At 44.9% G+C, this 18,568-nt stretch overlaps 1 protein-coding gene across 2 annotated transcripts in view; it reads left to right on the top strand.

Moving 5' to 3' along the window:
- tmem104 (transmembrane protein 104) overlaps positions 1 to 18,568 on the top strand; it is a 51,804-nt gene that overhangs the window by 19,594 nt on the left and 13,642 nt on the right. For both annotated transcript variants that reach the window (XM_060045015.1, XM_060045007.1), the window contains exon 9: positions 16,180 to 16,273. In XM_060045015.1, the coding sequence (XP_059900998.1) occupies positions 16,180 to 16,273 (94 nt within the window). The remainder of the gene's footprint in view (positions 1 to 16,179; positions 16,274 to 18,568) is intronic.

Genomic DNA, 18,568 nt, shown 5'->3' with positions numbered 1-18,568 from the left:
CATGTCCAAATCCCCTATTCTTGTTTCATTGACATTGGAACCAGGCCTTCGATGCCCCTGAGGCCAAGTATCAGTGTACCACATTTCTGTTGAGTTTCCTTTTTTCACTCCGACTCGTCCCCTTCACTGGAGGTTTTTGAGTGATTTATCTTAACTGACGTATGTGTAGCTGGCCTTGGCCTTGAGAGAACTTCTCCTGTACGCATTAAGTTCTGCCGACAGCGTGACTTATAGGGGACAGTGGCACTCCCTGGGGTGTGCTTCAGCATTAAACAAGCGAACAAGCCTTGACCTCAATTAAACAGAGAATTTCAATTAGGGCTCCAGAACAAGGTGACTGGGGCTTTGGAGTTGGATTAACCCCCTTTTGGAAAATGACTGTCATTTCAGTGTCTAGTTCATTTTTTCTCTTTTTGACCGGCAAAGTGAGAGAAAAAGTGAGTAAATCTATGTGTTCTGTGAGTGTATATGTGTCCTTTCTTCTCATGCTGCACTGTAGATTAGTTTGACTTCATGCATATGTTGGTGAATTATGAAAGGTTATTTCATTGTTTGTGTTCTCTTTTTAGATTACCTAGGCAAGGCATTTAGAGGCACATTATTTTCGGACCGACATTTAGATAAACTCAAAATACGCAATGGAGTCATTCAGTTTCCGCGTTCAACTTTAAACTTTTAAACATGTTCTGCAACTTGTTTAACTCTACCAATATCAGTTTGTGGTGCTGAGTTACAAAGATCATCATTCACCCCAAAATACTCAATACAATTTTTATTCCGTTTTTATTTGTTGAGATATGTTCTCGACCTTGGCTGCTGTCTAAATTAGTTCATAATTGTTTTATTAATTATTGTTTTAGTTATTGCTATTCCTTGTGTAACATTTAGAATCAGAATTAGAAAAATGTAAATTCAAGTACAAATCAACAATAAAAGGGTTGAGAGGGTGATAAATACCACAATAAAAAATATGGTTTGTGCAGTATTGGCAATGTCAAATGCATAATTATGCATTACGCTTAATTAGAGTATGGTTGAGAGGTTAGGCTTGTAACATATGCAGATAAATAATTGATTAGTAAATCAAATGTCTGGACTGGAGTGAAGTCGAAGCCGTAGCTCCAAACAAATCAGCAATGCCAGCGATGCTGAGCGGAACGCTGCACTGTTCAAACTGCTGCCCTGGCTTTGTTTAAAGGAGGCTGTACGCAAACGCATTAACACCAGTTTAATTGACATTCATGGTACCTTGCATGGATGCATACGTTGTTCCCTCTGCTCGTTTGCTGAATTAGTAGTGAGGTACATTCAGAGGTTAGTGTAATGGATGCAGCGCTGGAGAAACCTGAGCGAGAGGGGGAGAGAGAAAGAGGGAGAGAGAGTTCATCTTAAAGGCCCACTATGCAACTTTTTTAGCCAAAATTACATTAATTATGCTGGTTGAGAGTTATTCTGATGGTTCTGCAACCATTTCTGGGTCGTTTGGTGGGTGTGTCATTGCCCCATGTCACCTCTCCAAGGAAAAAGCGCATATGCAACTTGCTCTGTTCGGACCGACACAATCCGGATGTGACGCAGCGGAAGTATCCAATCGCGCCTCGAAAATGTAGTCAGATTGTAGTTTTGAAAATGCTTTACGGCACAGACACACACCCAAACATGGCACCGGCTAGATATAAACAGCCAGTTGCGAGGCAATTGTTGCATTCATCATGGATCAATCGACTGATAAGGGACCCAAGAGGCGACTGTCCTGGAACAAAAGAAGAATGGACCAGAAAAGAGATCAGACACGAGGGGGAACTATGCAACTTTTTTGGCTTGATTTACCTTAATATAACAGGCTAAGAGTCATTGCGATGGTTCTATTATACATTTTTGTTCGATTGTTGGTTGTTTCGACTCCCCCTTGCGCATCTTGACGGAGGAAAGGAATATGTTGCTGCCGGCGACCCGCCGCCCACTCTCGCGGGAGTCTCGGGTCTCGCGAAGTAACATGACTGCATTCTTGTTTATTTAGATTATTATGTTGGCCAACACTCTTACACTGATTGTTCTGTTCAACCTAAGATAAAACAATTATAATCTAGGATATAAATTCTCCCCGTCAACTATAAAAAAGGATGGATATATGTTTATTGCAATACAAATACACCATTTTAAAAATGTATAACCTTGCCTACACTTTATGAACATCTACTTCGGACATGGCTCCACGCATTCGCCGGCTTCTTTGAAAACAAATGCACATGGCTCGCGTAGAAGTGCATGGGGAAGGGTCGTCAACGAGTTGTTACGACAGTGTTATATAATATCTACTACGAAGTTGTAGGGGGCGCTGTGTAGAGAAATGTGCGTGCCAAAACCAAGAAAACAGCGAAGAAATGCCCGAAGTTGCATAGTGGGCCTTTAAAGAGACAGAGGGAGGGAGGGAGAGACAGGGAGAGACGGGGAGAGAGATAGTTCAACTAAAACAGAGGGACGGAGAAAGGGAGATGGATAGAGGCGATTAGTTTGTTTGCATTGACCGCAGTACGAGCTGTTACTGTACCCCCAGTCCAGGTGGTTTATTAACATTGACCACAGCAGGTAGTGCCTCCTCTGAACTGAGCACTGTCTCACAGCAGTACCTGACCATAGCAGCAGAGGGTGCCCCATCAAAGCTGCTCATCGGTTCAGACGGGGAAGGTAGATTGGCCATCGGAGGACACTTGGAGGTTGTGGAGGGATGGGTAACAACATAAAAGACTTGACAAAATAATCTTGGTAAAATATTCTACATGTATACCAGATTTGAAATTTGTTTTTGTTTTAGACGGGGAGGAACTGATCATAAGTACAGGGTGGTACGTTTAGATGGATATTAGATACTGGGGTTACATTTAAATGTTTGTCTTGGATATTATGCAGACATTTTCTTTTTTTATCCAAAACTGTCGAGGTCCTTGGATGACAAAGTGGGTAATGAAAGAAGCACAAATGCATGAATTCATCAGAAAGGTTCAGTTTTCAAGGTGTTTTGTTTTGGTATTATATCACACTCACTGTCCTCCCCCCCCCCCCCCCCCCCAATATCTGTCTCTGGACGACAGTGTGTCTGTCTTTGTTGTGCAAACAGCAACATAGCGCCATGCTAACACTGGCTCTCTGGGCCAAGGACGTTGTAATGCCCTCTCACTTTATGTACGCATGGAGGGGGCGGCGGCAAAGGGAACGTGAATCTCATAACGACAACCTTTTGCGTCTAACTCAGATTAAAACACGGACAGACGAACAATAAGACGTCGAAGCGGCCACGCTCTTCAGCCTTGACCTTGAGTGTAAATCCCCCCGTCTGTCCACCGCGGGAATTAATTGATGACCCCCCTCCGAGGTCACCGCCCGTAGGGTGCATCTCATCAGGATAGGGGGGGGGGGGGGGGAGTGGAGGCCAGCATCCTGGTATCCACCAACCTATGGAGAATGACAATTTGTACCGAATTGAGCTTTTTCATGCAGGGGCCCCACAGAGGATTGATGGGTGTGCTTTGTGTTGGGGCTGTAATGAGCCTAATTGGTGGGAGCACTGTGGTGGGGTGGGTGGAGCTCGGTATCCTGGTTCTTTATACTCCTCCCACTCCCTCCCATTGGTCCAAATGAAGGGCGGAATAAAAATCATCGTCCTCTATGAAATCACGAGCAAATAATGGCTTTTCATTTCCTCCCCGGAAGCCATTGTAAATCTTAACTGCGCCATTGCTTGTAATGTTTTAAGAAGTGTGTGATTGCTGGTGGTGGTGGTGGTAGGGGTAAGGGTGGTGGTGGTGGTGGTGGTGGTGGTGAAGGGGTACATATATTATTTTATAATGTATTATCTCTAATGGCAAAAAGCAATAGCGTAAAAGGGCCTCCAGGCCTAATCAGAGGCCTGCGCCAAAAGTTATCTATTTTATTCTTTAATTTGCACAATTCGGTTTAAACTGATTGCCTGCGCCGAATGTTCTTTAATGAGCACCATTATGGTAATCAAAAAGTAACCAAAGTTATGCACTTAGCACAAAATCAAGCGCACAGCTAGCACTGTTCCTGGGGAATTTCTGCCAGGGCATCTGTGCCTTGAAAACGAGATGGCTTTAAAAACGGGGGACCTCACTTGGCTCTAATCGTAGTGTGATGGATGCTGTCTTTTAAAGGGGATTGGCAGTGTTTGTTAAGCTACTGTTGACCATCAATGTGTGTAGTCTTGGGATGTCACCGCCTGAAAATACACCAACAGAAAAATATATACAGTAATATATAAAAAAAAAAAATTATACATTGATGTAATGATTGTGACAGTAACCGTCATTAACAAGGTCATGGTGAATGTCATTGCTGGCATCGGTTAATGATTAATATATTTACACAGATTATATTGGAAAGTCGCACAATTTTACATGAAGCCCCGTGGAGCCTCGATGTGTTAAATTGGTGGACTCCCCCTTTACAATGAAGATGGAGAACCACATTCATTTAAACAAGCTGTCTTGCCAATCAGGCGGGTCACGGCCAGGGGTTCCCCATCGAATTACCCGGCTATCGGGGACTTTTAAAGCCCTTTGAAAGTCAGCTGTGACAGAGCAATATACCTGTGGCTGAAGCTGAGTTATACGGGCTGGCTGCTGAGCCATCGAACATAAAAGCAGCGTTCTCCATAACCCATTAAAGTCACGCGAGTGGAACCGCCATGCGGCCTGCCAAGTCTCTCTGCGGGTGACTTGATGCGCAGCCCACTTTTTGATCAGGAAGTTTGTGTTAACACACCTCTCTGGCCACGCAGTGGATGCAGCCGCACTCTCCTTGTTTGAGTTGATGATTGTGTTTGCTCGTCGCCACTCCAGAGGCTGATTCCGTGCCCCGGCAATTAGTTTAAAAGATGTTTATTCTGGTTCGGATTTATTTAGGCTTGTCAAAAAGAAGTGTGATTAAAACCAGAAATCTGCAATGCGTTCCTCGGCAGGGGAACGACTTTCGTTTGATGTCTGTGTTTGCCATGGGGTCTTGCAGTGGAGCTGGATGGGTCATAAGGGGAGATGGGGAGAGATGGGATGTGGTTTATTTAAACTCGATGCTTGTTTGCAATGCATTTCTTGTTTTCATAGCCCCGTGAAGATTTATGCGAAGAGGGTACGAGTGGATATTGGCTATTTACCAAATGCACATTGAGGCTCATCCGTGCCTCGGCTCATCGTACCTTGCAAGTTAAACCCTGATTGTGTATTGACTACAAATAATGAACGTGTACTTTAACATTAAAGCTTTCCTGTGTGGAAGAGTAAATAACTTCCTTCAATTATAGTCTCCTCCAAAGCAATACTCTTCTCGAAAAACTTAAAACTAAACACCAAAAGTAAATGTACCTGTTTCTGTCTCTCTGGGATAAATCGCCGTTACCATGTACATCAGTAGATAAAAAACATTGTATTTGCATTTACATTTAGGGCATTTAGCAGACACTTTTATCCCAAGTGATTTACATTTGTCAGAAGAAGAGAAACAATATATCGCTGTCAATACACTCAGGATGTTCATAGAAACAAGTGCCAAGCACTAACAATTGTAAGGTTAACCCATTCCCCGTATTCAACAAAGCATTGTTTATATTGTTGTAACAAAGCATATTTATCTTTGCCTTTTACACCTTTTACCATCATTGTTCGAGACCCCGACGCCCTCTTCCTCTATGGTTTGTGTTGTGGCATCAGTGCTCATACCCATGCACCTCCCAGCCATGTGACAGGTGGTGTCAGCACACACTCCCTCGGTGCATTGCCCTGGAGAGCTCTGGCCAGCCAGCCAGCAGACACATCGACCCCCCCCTCCACCTCCCCCTACCCCCTCTCTCCCCCTCTCCCCTCTCTCTTCGACCCCCGGCCGGGCTGACCGGCCAGACGGCCAGGCATCACTGGACATCCCATCAACTTCTCCCCCTGTCTTTGGTGCGAGCAAGCCATGTCCATGCAGGCAACGGCGTTGTTTATTCATGCTGTGTGTGTGTGTGTGTGTGTGTGTGTGTGTGTGTGTGTGTGTGTGTTTGTGAGAGTGTTTAATATCCTGGGAGTTGTATTCACGCCCGCTTGCTATGCTCCTGTTGGGCGGCTGTTTGATACAGAGCTGGCTCACACTCGGACCATGTCTTTGCAGTCCAATGCCCCTCTTCTTCTGCTGCCTGTGGGCATTGGCCTTCGCCAGAATTGTAATTGGTGTAAATGGACTGAAATCAACGCTTTCCCTGTAGTTCATCTCACTGTGTCCTCCATCGTCTGTTTAACGTGTATTCAATGAGCCCACTGGGCAAGTCTATCGCTGGAGGTGTGTGACTGCCAGCTGACATCTTCTGGGTTTGAAGCGCCGAATGACTTCAGCCTATCTGTAGGGAATCTTCGAGCAAACGGCAAACTCCTACCTGCTCCACAATGACTCGTGTCTCAATTCACTTTGGAGGAAATGTGTTGGCTAAATAGATTGTTTATACTTCTCCTGTTGTAGATATAGTGTTTTCTAGGGGTTCTGATTAATCAGCCTCGCCTTGGAAAGACGTTTTGAAGTGACTTCCTCCGACAGGGAGCCAGCCTATGTTGGCTCATTGTGTTGGCGCGGCATCTCGTCTAATAGCTATTCATGAATAGCTGTACTTGCACAGGTTCCTACACAGTTTATAATTGGATTAATGTGGATATTGCTGCACTTGAAATATTGAAGTGGTTGGATTAATTGTGGGTCATTAAAGGTTGATAGATATCAGCTATTTCTTGAGCCTTAGCCTCCTCTGGTTACCACCATGAGTAACACGTTTTGGAATGAATGGAACAATTAAACACCTGTGAGCGTTCAAGCCTTCCCCGTCTCAGATATCTAAAACATTCTTGGGAATCCTTTCCTGCTCATTAATTTGGGGTCATTTACTCTGGTGTGTGTGTGTGTGTGTGTGTGTGTGTGTGTGGAATGTTAATGAATATTTTGAGGTTTCGGTCCTTTAGTTTACATCCTAGTGGTTGGCTTGATGAAGATTTATTACAAAGGGTGATTCATGTTTGATGTGGTAGAATCTGATTGTGGTTCAATAAAACAACCCACTCTATCAACACAAGTCCTCTTACCATACAGCCCATCCAACAACATAACACAACACATTCCATGATAGCATAACGCAACGCACATGCTGCAGACAGCTTCCATACATTTGATTTATTACCACCACCGCACGCCCTTCCCAACTGTCTCCCTATCTTATCTCTCTCCTTAGCGCAAACACACACACACACACACACACACGCACACGCACGGGTTGAAAGATATCTCATGGGCTTCTGTGGCCTATTTCGTGCCATTATAATTCTGGATAATTCCCACCACCACGTTCAGCAGTCTTATCTTGTTCCTAACAAACGCTATGGTGAATGATCTACTGCTTTTTAAGTGGCTGTAATGCTAATGTATTCTGCGTCCCTATCATGTATTCTCTATTATCAATAAAAACGCCAAAAGACATTTATGTATGACTATAGGCATGTCTTCATGTGAATAAATGGATTAATTATGCCTTCACCTTTATTCATCTCCTTCAAAATATGACAACCTGTCATGAATAGATCAACAAATTCCACTTTGTATCTTTGGAGAACTGCCCAATGACTTGCAGCCAAAGCAGTCTTGCGCGGGACGAAGCCTGCGCCATCTTCCACCTCCTCTCTGCTGGCATCCAGCTGTGATTGGCACGCGTTGCTTACAGTTTGTCTCTGGTTCCGTCTTCACGGCGACCGTCCGTTACCGCCGCGCCTTAACTGTGAGGGGATGGAGTGGGTTTGGCCTGTGACGAATGGCCGCCCAGTCCCCTGAGGGAGACGATGAATCTGGCTTGAAAGTACACTTTATTAAACCCGAACAGAAGATGCAGTGCCCGTGGTCGTTGTGTACCACAAACGTGTTCCTCGTTGTTCATTTGATCTAATGGCCTTGTCTTCTACGTGTGGTTGATTATGGGGCAGCATGTGGCGCAGGAGGTAGAGCGGGTTGGCTAACAACCGGAAGGTCGCTAGTTCGATCCCCGGCTCCTACTAGAGTGTCGAGGTGTCCCTGAGCAAGGCACTTCACACTGACTGTCAACGACGAGGTGGCTGTCGCCTTGAATGGTTGACGCCTCCGTCGGTGTATGAATGTGTGCATGAATGGGTGAATGTTAGGCCATATTGTAAAGCGCTTTCAGTGGTCACTGGTTAGAAAACGTTGTATAAACGCAGTCCATTTAGTGACCATTATATGAAGCATTTGTTTTAGTTCGGGGGGCATATTGTTTGAAATGATGTTTAAACGGATGGTGTGTTGCATGATCTGAACTGTATTCACTCTGATCCTCCCAACAGTAATTAATTGATTTAAGTCTTGATCCAGCAGATTTTGGTTCACTGCTGTTTGATCCCATGAGACCCAATGGCCTGAAAATACCCCTCATTCCCTCACCCCACATCTAATCTGTTTGGAATTAACAAATGTCCCACAGTACATTACCCACACTATGGGTAATTTGTGGAGCGTAATCCCTGATTTTCCGTTGTATCTGTCATCTGATGGACCACACGGGGCCAATCTCCTAATGCCGTCCCTAGGGGGCTGTCCCCTTTCGGGTATCTGCCGGACCCCTCAGGCCCCTCTTACCGCTCTCATGGGTGTTGTTCACCCTTAACCCCCGTTATGTTGGCCCTCAAGGGCCCAGATTTATCCATTCAGATCACCGACCCCCCCTTTGAGTTATAGGGTTTGTACAAGGCCAAACAGCTTGGTGTTCCGGGTGGGCATATGGCTTTGTTACGGCTGCCACAAATTAACATCGGAGTAATATTCAAAAGCACCCGGACATCTGCACGGCGATGGCATTCGACTGGTCCCCAGGACCGGGACACGAGAACGAGGCGAAGGACGTGGCGATGAATACCTGAAACGGGAGTGGTAGGGCAATGGGAGGGGGGGCCAAGTATATGTAGCACAACCCGTGATGTATGAATCGTCTACTGCATAACCAGCCACAGAAGGCCCTTGCCGCAGCACGTTGCAATTAACTGAGTTGATTGGCCTGTGAGTGCGGAGCGATGCAAGCTGAGGCCAATTAAAAGCCCAACATTCTGCCTCTGACCACCATCGCCGCTTCAAGCCTGTCCGCGGGGGGGGGATAGAGCGCCCCGCTGGTGTGGAAAGTGATTGACAATCCCTAAGAGGCTCTTCATTCAGTGTATTTTCTTTACCATTATTGGGATTACTCACCGTGGCTAATCTCATATGATCCGGTAATCTCTCAATTGCCCGTTGATGGTGTCCCTGTTTGGAATGGGCTATAAATGGGATCCGTTAGTACGTGGGTTCCGGATCGGAAGTTTATGCGCTCACTTGTTGGTGTGTGTGTGTATGCATGCAGGTGTGTGTGTGTTTGTGTGTGTGCATGCATGTGTGTGTACACGTGTGTGTGTGTGTGCAAATGTGTGTGTGCGCATGCAACATGCATGTGTGTGTGTTAGCATGCGTGAGTTTGTTTATGTGTACGCGTGTGTGCGTGCATGTGTGGTTACAGAATAAATCCCTGTATTTGTGTCCATTCCTCAGTTTGGTCACCTAGACTGCGTCTCATTGGAGATTCAGCCTTTATTGCGTTTCAGCCAAGTGTGTGATTGCGGTCGGCCCGGTTCGGTTATACACCGCTGAGAATTCTCTGTTATTGAGCCAGAGATATGGCTGGTGCACCACCGTCCCAGCCGTCAAGAAGCAAAACCCATCTGCATGTTATATTCTGTTACACCCAGGTAGAGGAAAGCACATGGGCAGCTTCCCTCGAATTGATTTGAGACACGTTTCCTATTGACGGAAATTGTTTCCGTCTGTTGATAGGTTTATTATGCCGTCCATGAAACGTAAGCAGTTTTGGTGACAAAGGGACGGAAAAGGCCCTCGAAAGAGATGCGATTGTGCTATCCTGGCTCTGCTGGGAGGAGATTGCCTGAAAAGCTGAACATAGTATTAAATGAATAAATGCATCGGAGCTTGGTGTCACTCATACTGTCTTCTGAGTTATGGAATTGCAGTTAAATTAATCTTTTTAGTTCAGTTTTTCTTTTATGTCCCCATTTTTCAGTCCCTTTCCTTGTCTTCTGTGTTCTATATCCTGTTTAACAACCAGCTCCTGTCTGACTCTCCTGCAGGCATTTTGACTAATCCTGAAAAGGTTAATTTTGTTTGAGTTTTCAGTCCAAACCAATATCGTTCCCTGTGATGAATCATTTGGCTCAGAGAGATTTCAGTCAAAGTCTCCATTTTGGAGAGAATAAAAGAGCCTTTTGCAGCCTTGGATGTTTTTCCATTGTGTGTCAAATTAGACAAGCTGACAAACCGTTCCCAACATAAGGTTAATTAAGCCCGGCTGCCTTAAAAGACTACCCAATATTTTCTCCGTCTGTATATGTCACCACAGCTGTGTTACAGTGATTGCATTTAACCAGTGCCCTTTAGACTTCTTCCAGGAAAATTAAGAAGTTAAAGTCTATATGAATCCTATCTCGGAATTATCGTCCAATATTCCAGAAGCTTAATAGACCAGTTAATTATATAAAATATCAGTAATAATAATATATAAATAAACGTTAGGCGTGAAGGTCACTAAAAGTGTTATACACACACTTAACTTAAGGTCACCAACCAGCTACATTGTTCGAATGTCAAACTGACATTCAACCAGAAAACAAAACGGTAATGGATCAAACGTCTAAAAGCCAACCCCACCTGATGCTTGGCAGGGTTGCGGGAGACAAGGAAAAAGTGAAAAAGGTCATCTCACCATTCACTCCTCAAAGGTGATTCTTAGCGTAGCGCAGACTCCCAGCCCCGCCACCGAGCCTTGTATTTGATCCCTTAGCGTTCCAGCAGATACTGCTGAAGGTGCGCTCAACCTCGTTTGAAACTGTGTTTTGCTTTAACATCGCCCGTCGCCCCCGGCAGCATTGCGCGCCGTCTAATCCCGGAGTATCGTGCCAAGTCACTCAGCTCTGAGTCACACTCGAGCACACTAAAGTCCCCTGTGGTTGCCACTACACCCCTCCCCTTATATTCTTCTTCTTCTTTGGTTTGATTCCTTTCACTTCTCTGTATTAGTTCATGGGGTACTTGATGCCACCTGAGACAGGTGGTTTTTATTGAAGGAATGGAGCATTCTTTGCTAGTTTGGGATGGGGGGTGAAATTGCTAACAAAATGGAGGATTGCTCTTACCCCCATAAGAGCAGGTACTTCATCGTCGTTACCTCCCCATCTCTCCGGGCTTGCGGGCCGGCTGTCAGCTTTGTTGAAGTGATGGGCCCTGGGGAAATGTATTTTTGTTAACCACGCCGGTGACCTTTCTGAAAACATTCAACACGCTGTGCCGTGTTGTGTAGAAGTCATCGAGGCTTCAAAAGAAAGGACAGGTGACATGCGTGTACTTTTTTTTGTTCAAGTCACCTTGGGCACAGTTTTCTTTAATATATTGGGACCAGCGGTATTATTTGTGTTTGGGCTCTACTGCTACACTGGTGTGTTAACATGATGGAAGCCAAGAATTCTGATTCGCTCTCATTCAATTATTATTTGTGTAGTAGTAGAATAGGTAGTTGTATTGGTTAGTAGCTGTCGTTTTCGATGCATGCCATTTAGGAGAAGTTTAGGCTTAGGTCTCAGCTGAAAATACTGGGACACCATTGCCACAACACTTTCCAACCGAAATAATATTAGTTCTAGTAATTACATCTGTATAATCGTATATATCTGTATCTAGTGCTAATAACTGTAATGCTGCACACAACAATTCTGCTCCCGCCCCTGAAAAGATAGTGTGTGGCGATGGAGGGAAGGATTATAGAGCACCACGTTCGAGGCTGTAATAGGACCGCTGGAAAACCCAGTGGTGTATAGCGCCCATTTATTTTGTGTGTGTTTGGGAGTGTGTGATTGTGTTGGCCGGTCCCGTTGCAATGGTAGAGTGCTGCAGGCAGCCCTGGAGCCATCATGGGATGTGTGTTTAGCTGGGAGGTGCGTCGTTGATTTATGAACGCTATACAGACCAATGACTTCATGGTAAAGGGAGGGATTCATCATCCTGACCCGCAGTCTGTGCAGGTATGGCTGGTGTTAGATTTCAGCTTATTTCTAAACTGTTCGGACAGACTCTGCGTTGTGTATTTTCAGTCGTAGTAGTAATTCTTGAAGTCGAAGCCAAAGCAACTTGACAGGTTGGATCAGAGGGTTGAATAGATGGTTTATTCCAGGATGTAATACAGCGAGATACAGACTTAGGTTGAATAATCTATAGTGGACCCATTGAGGAGCCGTTTGATGACTTGTTCCTTGGCTGTCGAACCCTCTTCTCCTCGAACCAAAAGGTTGGGGCGAGTATTATACAAAAAGGGGATATATGAATAACACGAAAACAGACGCACTCTCAGCATTGATAAGGTATCTGGCCCTGGCTATGTCCCGGAGGACCAGGTCGGTTCAACCTTGTTGCGACATAACAATGGCAGAATGTTGGGGATAACACCTTGTATCAGTATGAGAGGCCCTGGCCTGTTCCTAGACTAGAAATGTGAACAAAAGAGAGACACTAAAATACACCAATATTCTACACTGGAGACACCTTTTAGAGGGGGGGGAACCCAAATTGGCTCAAACTGTAGAGGGAGAGAAGTAAAGAAATGCTTGCATGGTTGGGTATAATTTGTATTCATAGTTCAGAACAGTCATGTTTATTCGATGTTGTTGTTATTCGTATCATGTTCTCGCTCTGGAGTAATTGGTATGAGACACAAATTGCTCTAGGACAGACCATGGTAACTCTTAATTCAGGATCCTCTCTCAGCCTACGCAACTACAGGACAGTCGTTCAATTAGTTTGAATCACAATTCTTGCAATTGGATAATTATAGTGTTGTAAAATGTTGGATGAATGATCCCCTTGACATAGTTTTTAGTAAATTAATCGAATTAATTGAAAAAAAATTCTCAATCTTTAAGTGAACCCCGCCAATCTCTCTGTATTTAACAGTACAACGGCCGTGGTGCGCCCCGGGTAGAGTGTGTACCGTTTAGGCCCAGTCGTAATCGCAGCGACGCAGGGTTCGGTTCCTGCCCGTGGTCCTTGCATGTCCCTGCATGTCCTCCCCTTCACCCCCCATACCTTTCTGTCTATCTCTCTCTATCATGAAGCAAAGAAAATAAAAATGTTAAACAGCAGAACCACCGTGAAGGGGTCTATTTGATCGCTAGTAACTATGGAACCCAAAAACTAATTTCAGCATTGAGCTTTCATGACCTTTACTAAAATAGTTATTACGTTTTAACACGCGTTTATACGCGTGTTCTTAAATTTCAGAAATGATTCGTTAAAGACGGTTCAAAGTGATTGTGGGGGGGCGTGTGACGTCTGGCCTGCAGGGGGAGCATGGGCAGGTTGGGAGAGCACCGGATTGGCTGGGGGGGGGTTGGACCTGAGTGCAAGCAGGTGTCAGCACTCAGGCCAATCAGGGAGTGTTTGTATAAATGGGCCTGCTTTGTGGTTAGTGGGAGAACCCGGGAGCAGAGAGAGAGAGAGAGGCAGGGGCGATCGCCCCCAGAGATCGCCTGGAACGCATCCTGTGACCGCTCGGAGCGGAGTTATGATTTACGTCCAAGGAATGGTGTTTTGTTGGACTGAGCGATCGAAATAAAAGGACTTTCTGTTGGAAAAAGCAAACCTGGTGTCCAAGCGCTCTGTGAACCTGCTACAGTGATTTTGCGTCTTTATACGTTGTAAGCATGATCCCCGCTGTAGCTACACGACCGCAGTTTACGTTTTCTCCAGCAGGCGTCACAAAGGTACAGTTTCACTACAAGACTCATATTAAAATTACCTGCACACAATTGCACAAAATATAAAATCACGATAAGAAAAAAATATATTAAAATAAATAAATTGGAGGGATGTGTTTTGGTACATCAGACGCCATACAGGATTAGTTTACCATCGGGTCAGGTTTGGGCTGTGATATTGTCCCAATGCACTTAACCTCTTGGTTTATGTTGTTTCTCCAATAGCCAAAAAGGCAATCGTCAAAAATGTAAATTTTGTCAAAAAATGGTCTTCCGTTACGACAGCGTCGACCTTCAATGAAAAGCCCATCTGCCAGGGTATCCCATAACCGCAGGTGGTTGCTGCGGTAACGAGTCCGATGTGCGTCTTCAGACTGCCCACTACACGAAGGAGTGGAGACACCCCCCCCAGGCACATAGGTCCGATGGTACACCCCCGTCGGCCTGCCGTCCTCCAATAACTTTGTCATACACACCCCTACCCTTAATGGCTCGTCTATTAGCTGTAATGGCCGTTTGAAATGTATGCCTTGGCTTCGGGCCTGCAATGCGATATGCTGGGGTGGGCAGACGATATGAATCGATAGGTGTTCTAAACGTATCCGTCTTTACAATTTGATAAGTTACTAAAAAATGGTTGTCTTACTTTTGATTAGTACAGGTTTAAGTACAGTTGACTCGAGGTGTGCGTGCGTGCGTTTGTACTAGGGAGAGATATAAGATAGGTAGAGAGTTTGGAAGGGTGTGCAGTGGTAATAAATCAAATGTATGGCAGCTGTCTGCAGCATGTGCGTTGCTTTATGTTGTCATGGAGTGTGTTATATTGTTAGCTGGGTTGTGTGGTTAGAGGACTTGTGTTGTTAGAGGGGGTTGTGTTGGGTTGTTCAATCGGAACCAGGCTCTGTGTGACTCTTGTGTGTGGTAAGCTGTGATTGGTGTGTGTAGTTGTGTGTTTCTCTTGTCTGTAGTAAGCCGTGATCGCTCTTGGTGTGTATTTGTGTGTCCGCCACGGGCTCTGTGTGTTTGTGTGTCGGCCGTGACCTGTGTGTGGCCGTGTGTGTCCGGTAAGCGGGGGACATCTGTGGGCTAAGCGCTTCAGAGCAGCTCTTAAGACGACAAGTCGAACCTAAAGTGTTCCCCTCAAAGTTCAGCCGCCAATCAATGCGGGCGGCGGGCCCTGAGATTGTCCCCGTGAGTGGGACCCCGGAGTCGGAGGTCTGTAACGCAGAGCACGGACCCGGGGCCCGACCCGCAGAGAAGATGGGATTCTGAGTCGGCCGCTAAGCCAGTGGGCCTGATTTGAGCTCTAATAGAAAATACTAGCTGATGGCCTGATAGGCAATCAGGGGGGAGGATGGCCAGAGAGAGACTCACTTTCCGAACAAACTGTAGGAAAAGTGTGCAGAGTTCTGTGAGCGAAAGCAAAAAGGCTTTTTTCTTATAATCTATAGTTTTTTCTGTCCCCTTTATTTTCGCCTCTTTACCCCTGAAGCTACAATTTTAGAAGCAAGGTCACACCCGTAGAAGATTGTCATATTGAATCCCATCCTGACTTGTTCTTGGGGATATTTAGATCTTAAAGGTTTGTTGATGCAGACCTGCGGTGTTATGCTACATGTCATTCTTGCTATTCTTCAACCCACTTTGCTTTCTCTGCTCATCTCTCCTTTCAACAAAATGCACAAAGATGCCATTCCAAAAATACATGTAACGTATGAATCTGATTGCCGCCTAAATTACTTGAACAATCAGATTATCTGAACTAGGGGTGTGAACGGTTACAAAAAAATGTTAACGGTTGCACGACCCCTTTTTTTTCGTGTACACGGTTAACCGTGTTTTTTTATTAATTGATGATTTAAGGGATTTTTTTTTGTTGCGGTTTTCTTTTACCTATTTTTCCTAAACAGTTATGATTTACTAACCGGTTACACGTGTACCCGTGCACACCCCTAATCTGAACATTAATTTACATTTACATTTGGACATTTAGCAGACGCTTTTTCCCAAAGTAACTTACAATAGGTTCATTTGTCAGAAGAAAGAGAAACAACAAGATATCGCTGACAGTACATTAAGGATTTTCATAGAACCAAGTGCCAAGCCCTCACAATCGCTATGTTAACCCATTCCCCGTATATAACAAAGATAGCTAGGATACGATGCCACACAATGCCAGGTACCATTTTTAAGTGCCAGGACGTACAACATACAGTCAGTGTGTATATTAAGTGCCAGAGGGTTGTTGTGATCACAACGTTCTTCTGGCTAAACGTCCTCCTCTGCTTCTCTCTGTCCCCAGGCCGCGTTCACTCTGCTGCTGGGTCCCTTCACCTTCTTCAACGCCCAGAAGACCAAGTACCTGCAGATCCTCACCTCGCTCATGCGCTGGATTGGTGAGAACAAGCCCCGCCAACCTCTGGCCCTGCCGAGTCGTTATGTCTGGACTATGTTGTTAGATATCCATAATTCTCTGGCCGCGGTATCATAGGACCCCTCCCCAACCTCTCTCTCTCTCTCTCTCTCTCTCTCTGCTAACGTTTCTCGCTCTCGTTCGTCCATCATGGCCGCCGCTCTCTGCCATCCCTCAGCCTGACGCTGGTGACAGCACGACCAAGCCCTGATTGGACCGTCACTCACGGGCTCGGCGGCTGAAAATGAAACCCCCATACTTCACGCAGGCACACACATACACACACACACACACTCACACACGTGTCCACCACCTGCCCAGACGCTAGCACATATGAACCATTACAAATGGATACACACACGCACGCACACACGCACGCACGCATTTGAATGAAGACAGAGGGTTTTCCAATGGACTTCCCTTTTACCCGAAGACTTTTGAGTTATAATCATTAGTCTGATAGCAGCTTGGCTCAAATCTTGGTAAACAGGCTTTTCACTTGAGAGGAGAGGAGGTGGGCTATGTAGGCACCGTAGTGCTGTGTGTGTGTGTGTGTGTGTGTCAACTCGCTGTCGGACCGAAGAGAGAGCAAGAAAGCAAAGCTGGTATTGGTGTATCAATACGGTGGGAAATTAGTATTGGAATAGTTTGAAGTATATTTAATATCAATATGTTTATATGTTTATTTATTTTCTGACAACCCTAGCCTGGCCTATCTTAAGGTGGTCTGTGCTTGCCAGTGAACCTTGGCTATAAGGCGGTCTATCCTGGCCGTGCCTTCAGTGTGTCTGTGAGTGATGGGCGTTGTCACTCAGAGGGCCCACTTATCATTCAACATGGCAGAGGTTTGTTCAGTATTGGGGCCGGGGCCACGGCACAGGGGCCACATGTAGACAGACGGTCAAGGCTCACGGTTTACGGTTCATCTAGTCACCTTTTGAATGGGACCCCTGAAAACCATATGTCTATATGGAGGGACTCAGTCTGTCGTGGGACAAGGCAGACGTTCTCGACTGCCATGTCGACTCGGGGACTGAAGTATACTGCCAAGAAACTTATGACAACAGCCTAATGGACAGTGATGTACAAGGAGTGTTATATATTGGATTCATTAGCAAGCTAACAATAGAGCTCACAAGCTTTGTTTTTAGATGATTGAAAGAAAGAAAATGACAGCCCTGTACTCTCATTTAATCTTTCTGCCGGTGTGCAGAAATGAATATAGCCCAGGGAGGCCAAAGGGAAAAGGACGTGAGAGATTAGCGACTCAAGAGGAAGATGGGGAAAAGACAAGACAAAACTGTAATAATCCCTGAAGGACAATTTGGTGAAAAATAGTTGTATTCTACCTTGGGTAACCCTTCCGGAGTGTTCTTGACAACTTTTCGAATATCAGAGGGGATATCTCAGTGACTTTGACACACACATTTATAAAAAGCTGTTATACCTGGTGTTATAAATAAATAAACATAATGTAAACAAATAAGATAATGTAGATAAATACAATGTATATATGAAGCAATATCAAGGTCCTCAAAAAGTCAACGACCACAGACACCACAGAAAAACTACCATCTTAGTTTTTAATTACCGTAATTCAATTAAAAACAATGACTCATAAACGGTTCACTCTTAGACCATGGTTAAAGACCATGGCTTCCACTTGCCTGTCTACAATAAAAAATGAAGCACATTTAGTTCACGTTGGTTTGAAGAGCTCACAGTTTTGTTATCTTACCTTCTATGTTTTCGTGGTATGGGCCGAAGTCGATTTAGATGAGAGACGATTGCGTTGGTGGAGTTATGAAGGCGGGGGGTTACAGTGTAAGAGGGTGCATCTGTCTTGAGCTTCACAGAAGCTGTGGCACTAAAAGGCCTGCAGCATGTCATATTTCAGCTGGTTACACTGATATGGGGCTCATTGTGTCCACATTGTATTTTTCTATTTTTATATTCTTTGTTTATATTCTTTGTGCAAGTGCAGCCAAACTTTTAACACTACTTTAAAGTTTTTTAATTAGCAATCAAACATAATCCTCCAAATTGTTGTTTTGGTCCAATTTTGGCTAACTCTTGTGTAATGGGTAAGGCTTCCTCATTTACTGCATGACGTGTTTATAATAAGGTCTGATAATAAGGTGATTCTTTATCAGTGGAGTGCATCCTCCTCCTCTTCATCTTCCTCCTCCTTTTTCTTTCTGGCTGGCAGCTTGGAATTCTCAAACAAAGACGAGCAGTATTTTTTGGAAGACTCACATGAGGACATATATATACAAGT

Source organism: Gadus macrocephalus, chromosome 2 (assembly GCF_031168955.1).
Source record: "Gadus macrocephalus chromosome 2, ASM3116895v1".
NCBI classification, from domain to species: Eukaryota; Metazoa; Chordata; class Actinopteri; order Gadiformes; family Gadidae; genus Gadus; species Gadus macrocephalus.
The sequence above is the reverse complement of the archived record's forward strand: the minus strand, read 5'-3'. Positions and strand labels throughout refer to the sequence as shown.